The 6,445-nt window shown below is 65.2% G+C and overlaps 1 protein-coding gene across 2 annotated transcripts; it reads left to right on the plus strand.

Moving 5' to 3' along the window:
- Positions 1 to 416: 416 nt before the first annotated feature.
- Positions 417 to 5,162, plus strand: TRIM35 (tripartite motif containing 35). Of its 2 annotated transcripts, none has more exons than XM_054819317.1 (7): positions 417 to 552; positions 1,044 to 1,545; positions 2,566 to 2,661; positions 3,062 to 3,292; positions 3,465 to 3,487; positions 3,972 to 4,093; positions 4,443 to 5,162. In XM_054819317.1, the coding sequence occupies exons 1-7, from the start codon at positions 470 to 472 to the stop codon at positions 5,006 to 5,008; spliced, it is 1,623 nt and encodes a 540-aa protein (XP_054675292.1). In that variant the 5' UTR covers positions 417 to 469; the 3' UTR covers positions 5,009 to 5,162. The 2 variants fall into 2 exon arrangements, with proteins under 2 accessions (XP_054675292.1, XP_054675293.1); XM_054819318.1 differs by having other exon boundaries at positions 1,098 to 1,545.
- Positions 5,163 to 6,445: the final 1,283 nt, after the last annotated feature.

Here is a 6,445-nt window from a genome sequence, read left to right on the forward strand (position 1 = left end):
GGCTGGTGATCCCGTGGCACGGCTTGTACCCCAGGGGTGCAGCGGGACCCACAGGGCACAAACGTGAACAAGAGGCCAAGACCCGGGGGTGGGAGGCAGGGAAAGGGTTTCGGGGCAGGGAAGCAGGGATGAGCACGCTGCCTGGGACAGCGGGGAGCGGCAGACTCAGCCCTCCCTGCGCATCTCGCCGGGCTCCCGGGACCACCGAGGCGCCAGCTCCTGGAGTCAGGGGATGGGCTGGCTCCAAGCACGGGGCGGGGGGGTTCATGAAGATGCCCCCCAGCAGCAAGGCTGAAGCCCGGGGAGGGGAGCCCGGCTGGGACAGCCTCCGGGGTGGGGCCGGTGGGGCCGTGGGGCCGTGCCCGGGCGAGGGCCCTCCCCGGCGGCTGCAGCCCGCCCCCGGCCCGCCCCGGCCCGCCTCCCCGAGTGCCCTCGCCGCCGCCGGCACCGGACCAGCCCCGGCCCCGGGATGCCGCAGGCGGCCGCCCGAGCCCCTCACCGCCCGTCGCGGCTGAGGGGCCGCTGCAAGCGCTGCCACTTGCCCTCGGCAAGGTAGGACCCCCCCCCCCCCAACCAGCACCCCCGGGACTCGGGTGCGCGGCGCTGAGCACCTTCCATGCACGGGCACCGCGGCAGCTCCGTGGGCTGGGAGCCCCGGTCAGGGCACCGGAGCAGCGCCGGGGTTGGGACACCGGGGTAGGGACACAGGGGCTGTCCCAGGGCTGGGGGGGCCGGGGCTGCTTCGGGGGTGGGGGTCCGGGGCCGGGTCCGTCTCGGGGGTTGGGGTCCGGGCACCGAGGCTGTCCCGGGGGCGGGGGTCCGGGTCCAGGGCTGTCCTGGGGGCGGGGGTCCGGGCACCGGGACAAGCCCCACGCGGGGTCCGGCCGGTCCCTTCCCGCGCCCCCGCCGCATCCCGCCCGCCCTTGGCGGCTGCCAGTGGCCCGGGGCGGTGTCACTCAGGCGGGTGCCTGCCCGGGGAGGGAGCTGCGGGGTGAGTCACCGGCAGGAAACCGATTGCATCAGGAACGGGGCTGTTTTTCCAGCCAGGGTTCCCGAAAAAACCCGCTCCAGCCTCCCTCCATCCCTTCTGTCCCCAGCGCCATGGAGAAAGGAGCCAGCCCCTCGTCCAGCAGCTCGGTGGCCTTGGCTTCATCCTCCACGGCCACCTTCAAGGAGGAACTGTTGTGTCCCATCTGCTACGAGCCTTTCCGGGAAGCCGTGACGCTTTGCTGCGGCCACAACTTCTGCAAGGGCTGCGTGAGCCGTTCCTGGGAGCACCGGCACCACGTCTGCCCCGTCTGCAAAGAAGCCTCCTCCTTCGACGATCTCCGCGTCAACCACACGCTCAACAACCTGGTGGAGATGATCCTCAAGGAGGAAGGGAAGCGGCGGGGCCAGGCGGCCGCCCACTGCCCCCTGCATCACGAAGAAGCCAAACTCTTCTGCCTGGAGGATAAGGAGTTGGCGTGCTTCGTCTGCCAGAGCTCCAAGCAGCACGAAGGGCACAAGATGCGGCCGGTGCAAGAGACGGCAGCGGATTTCAGGGTGAGGAGTGCTGCAGGAAAGGAGGGACCGACGGAGAGGCACCCCTGCATCTGGAGGGGTGCAGCCCTCGCACGCCCTGGCACTAACTTGCCAGCGCACGGCTTTGGCTCGTGCACGGCGTGGTTGTACCCGCCGGCGTGCCGGGCTGAAAGGCGAAGCAAGCCACGCTGCGAGGGTGGGTCCCTGCCGGGAGTGCCCCTGCCACATCGCTGCCCGACGCTCTCCCTGCCTAATAATTTCCCCGTGCCACCCTGGGGTACGGCTGTTTGCCCTGTGGTGGAGGGGAGGGGGGTGATGCTCCAAAGGGTTTGGCCCGGTCCCTGCGTTTCCTCGGCTCATTCATCCTCCGCCGGGCTGGGCTGGATTTGGCCACGCTGGTTATTGCAGCAGCTGGTTGTTGCAGCGACGCCTCAGGTTTGGGAGCGTGTTTGGGATGGGGGTTGCACAATTCCCCTAGCCGGGGAGGGATGTGGGATGGGGAGACAGCCCCGAGCTCCGCGGGGCAGGATGGGCAATGGCTGCGTGGGGAGGAAGAGGAGGAGGAGATGAGCTCCGGCCAGCAGCCGGGCATCGCGCCAGGACCCGCTGTGTTTCCCAGGCGGGAAAGCAGCCGCTGCCGCCCTGACTCAGCCCATGGGGGACGAGCCAGATTTCAAATATCGCGGGGCGGCCCTTGGGCTGCTGTTTTGCAAGGCTTGGCGTACTGCCGGTGGCACCGAGCCTCCCTGGGAGCGGGGCAGTGCCTGCCTGCAGCACCGGGACAGGCAGCGACTTGACGGTGCATCAGTAGAAGGACTTAAAAACAGGGGGGAGGATTCGCCGCGGAGCAAAGCCGCGTTTGCATGGCCCCGCGCGGAGCTGACCCCGTGCAGCTCTGGCAGACCTCGGCCGCAGGAGGGGACAAGGGTGGATTGAGCAACGACCCTGCTTAACCTCGTCCTGCCGGCTCTGGGGTTCTTTCCGCATTGGAAATCCTGGCCGTAGGCTTGCGAGGGCCATGAAGGCGTCTTCTCCCCGCAGGCCAAGCTGAAGAACATGGAGACCTCCCTGCGGGATAAGGTGAAGGACTTCGGGGCTGTGCATCGCTCCTACGAGTCCATCTCCAAACACAACGAGGTGCGTGGTCCCTCCTGGCAGGGAGGCAGCGGGCCCGATCCTGACACACGTGTACACGTGCGTACGTCCGTGTGCGCCCACCCTGGGTGGGAATGCAGCTGTTTCTGGGGCGGAACGCTGTCCCCGTGCTGGGCTGCTCCATCCCTGAGTGAGGAGAGCGATGCTGCTGGGAGGAAGGACTCGGATGGGGGCTTGGGGAGCGGGGTGATGGAGCTGTGCCTGCCGTGGCAGCAGGGACGTTGATTTTGGGAGGGCAGCGTGGTCCCATTGGGAGCTCAGCGAGTCCCTGAGCGCTGGGGCTGGTCGGAGGGCTCCGGAGGAGCGTTTGGGGAGAGGATGGGGGGAGCCCAGGGAAGCTGGGGGCTCCGAAGGGAGGTGGTGACGTCCCTGCACGGGGCAGGTGGAGGTGATGCGGCTGGAGGAGCAGATCAGGAGGGAGTTTGAGAAGCTGCACGAGTTCCTGCGGGGCGAGGAGAAGGCGCTGCTGGCCCAGCTGCAGGAGGAGATGCGGCGCAAGCGCGGCCTCATCGAGGGCAAGATGAAGCAGCTGGCGGAGGAGAGCCAGGCCCTGCTCAACGAAGCCCGCCAGCTCCAGGCGGACCTCAAGGAGGATGACTACACCTTCCTCATGGTAAAGCCCTGCGGGGTGCTGCCCCGTGCCCTGCAGGGTGTCACCCTCGCCGTGGCACCCTCCTGCCTCTGCTGGGGTGTGAGCAGGGTGCTGGGCAACCCTTTGGGCGTTTGCAAGCCCTCGTGACCCCTTAGCAGTGGGAGCCTGATCCCCGTGTCTCCTTCTCTTTCAGACCCACAAGAACCGCAAGCGCAGGTAAGTCCCGGTCCCTGTCGCGTCCCCTGCGTGGTCACAGGGTGCTCGGGGTGGCTGAGCCCCCACTTCCCCTCCCTGGGGCTGAGCGGGGTCTCCTGCCTGGCTGCAGGGTGAGGTGTCTGCCCCAAGTGAGTTCCTGTACCCACGTGTCCCCTCCGGGTCCGGGTGCTGCAGCAGCAGGAGGTGCTGGGGGTCCCCAAGGCCAGGCAGCACCCCTGGGTTCCCCCGGGCAGGATGGGGGGGCACACGTGCAGACACAGAGCAGCATTGCGGGTCTTGGGGGAAGCATTAAAACCCTGATGTTGGGGGGATTTGGTGCTGGGACCCTCCTGGCATGATTCCCCACCATGCTGGGGTGAGAACAAGGTTTGGGAGATGTGGGGTGCTGGTGGGGAAGCCACTGCCAAAACACAGGGTACCAGGAGACCCAGCCAGGTCCCTTCCTCCATCCTTCACCCGTGTCCATCCTCTGCCCCTGCCCTAGGATTGCCTGCACGGCCGAGGAGCCGGAGGCCGTGCCCTCAGGGATGCTCCTCGATGTCGCCAAGTACCTGGGCTCGCTGCAGTACAACGTGTGGAAGAAGATGCTGGACATCATCACCGTAGGTGAGGTGCTGGGTCCCCCCCAAGGGGTGGTTGTCCCAGGGTTAAAGCAGCCTTTGCGTGGGGCAGTCCCAGGGGTGGTGGGTGCTGGAGAGAAGAGGAGCGTGGAGCAGCCATGCCTGCAGCTGATGGGCCTGGGGAGGGGGTTGGAGAGCGTAAAGGGTGCGCTGGGGCACTTGCACCCCAAATGGGAAGTCCTGGAGGGTGCATTTCTCCATGGTGAGCTGGGATGGATGGATGGATGGATGGATGGATGGATGGATGGATGGATGGATACCTGCAGGGCTGTGGTTCCCCCATAAGCTCCTCCCTGCAGCACACCAGGCTCCTAACATGCATGTCCCCACCACAGTCCCCTTCAGCTTCGACCCCAACTCTGCAGCGGGCTGGCTCTTGGTGTCCGAGGACCTCACCAGCGTCACCAACGGGGGCTACAAGCTGTTGGTGGAGAACCCCGAGCGCTTCACCTCGGCCCCCTGCATCCTGGGCTCCTGCGGCTTCTCCACCGGCTTCCACACCTGGGAGGTGGACCTGGGCGGCATCATGAACTGGCGGGTGGGGGTGGCCCGGCCACACAGTGGCACCCACTGGACCTTCCACCACGATGCTCGCTCCGGCTTCTGGTACATCTACCGCCTGCCCGGGAAGGATGGCGAGATGTGCCGAGCATCCAACACGGCGCGTTCGGAAGCGGCAGTGGGCGACCTGAGACGGATCCGGGTGGAGCTGGACTGCGACGAAGGGGAGCTCTCCTTCTACGACGCCAACCGCAAGACCCACATCTACACCTTCCACGAGAAGTTCGGCGGCATCGTCTTCCCCTATTTCTACGTGGGGGGCACGCCGGTGGGCGCGCTGCCCGAGGCGCTCCGCATCTGTCCCCTCCGGGTCCGCATCCACGAAGACGTCCCCGTCTAGCGGCCACCATCTCCTGCCACCGCCGCCTCTGCCTGCATTTGGGGTTCTCCAGATGATTTTTCAGCTTTCCTCAGGAGAAAAAAAAAAAAAAGCAGAAAAGAATGTGTGTATGTACTGCCTCTTTTTTATTAATAAACACTCTGCTCTTCTGGTATGGGCTCTGCACTCTCTGTGCCCAAATCACCCCGGCTCCTTTCCTGCCCCTCTCCATCACGGACCAAAGCTGGGAAGGCTTTGGGGAGAAGGTATCTCCCTGCCAGGGGGCTGTAAATAGTAAATCCAACCATCCGGGGGCTTTCCAAGCTCGTACAAGCGCCGCAGCTCGCAGGGCTCCAGGTCACCCTGCTGTGGGTAAAGCAGGGGACGGGGGCCTTTGCCCACACGCCTCGGGGATGGGAAAATCCCACGTGGCTCCGGTGGTGGTTTGGGTTTGCGTGGCAAGGTTTTGGTAGCGGGGGGCTACAGGGGTGGCTGCTGCAAGGAGCTGCCAGAAGCTTCCCCCATGTCCGACAGAGCCAATGCCAGATGGCACCAAGATGGACCCATCACTGGCCAAGGTCGAGCCCACCAGTGATGGTGGTAGCGCCTCTGGGGTAACACAGTTAAGAAGGAGAAAAAAAAAACCTAGTGGGAGCTGTTGCAACTCTGCAGACACCCAGGTCAGTGCAGAAGGAAGGGCAGGAGGTGCTCCAGGCGCCGGAGCAGAGATTCCCCTGCAGCCCGTGGAGAAGACCATGGTGAGGCAGGCTGTCCCCCTGCAGCCCTTGGAGGATGATGGTGGAGCAGAGATTCCCCTGCAGCCCATGGAGGACCCCACACCTGCAGGAGGCTGTGACCCCGTGGGAAGCCCACGCTGGAGCAGGCTCCTGGCAGGACCTGTGGCCCCGTGGAGAGAGGAGCCCACGCCAGAGCAGGTTTGCTGGCAGGACTTGTGACCCCGGGGGGGACCCACGCTGGAGCAGTTGGTGAAGAACTGCAGCCCGTGGGAAGGACTCACGTTGGAGAAGTTGGTGCAGGACTGTCTGCCGTGGGAGGGACCCCAGGCTGGAGCAGGGGAGGAGTGTGAGGAGTCCTGCCCTGAGGAGGAAGGAGCGGCAGAGACACCGTGTGAGGAACTGACCACAACCCCCATTCCCCGTCCCCCTGTGCTGCTGGGGGGGGAGGGAGAGAAATGGGGGGTGAAGTTGGGTCTGGGAAGAAGGGAGGGGTGTGGGGAGGTGGTTTAAGATTTGGGTTTATTTCTCACTGCTCTACTCTGATTTGATTGGTAATAAATTGGATTAATTTTCCTGAGTTGAGCCTGTTTTGCCCGTGACAGTAATTGGTGAACGATCTCTCCCTGTCCTTATCTCGACCCACCAGCCTCTCGTTATATTTTCTCCCCCCTGCCCAGCTGAGGAGGGGGGTGACAGAGCAGCTTTGGGGGGCACCTGGCCT

This window comes from Grus americana, chromosome 3, assembly GCF_028858705.1.
Source record: "Grus americana isolate bGruAme1 chromosome 3, bGruAme1.mat, whole genome shotgun sequence".
Taxonomy (NCBI): Eukaryota; Metazoa; Chordata; class Aves; order Gruiformes; family Gruidae; genus Grus; species Grus americana.

Bases quoted from the DNA above. Each gene is read 5' to 3' on its own strand.
- TRIM35 (XM_054819317.1), top strand. From the start codon at position 470: ATGCCGCAGGCGGCCGCCCGAGCCCCTCACCGCCCGTCGCGGCTGAGG. The intron at 1,546-2,565 runs GTGAGGAGTGCT...TTCTCCCCGCAG, and splicing joins AGACGGCAGCGGATTTCAGG to GCCAAGCTGAAGAACATGGA. The intron at 4,094-4,442 runs GTGAGGTGCTGG...TCCCCACCACAG, and splicing joins GCTGGACATCATCACCGTAG to TCCCCTTCAGCTTCGACCCC.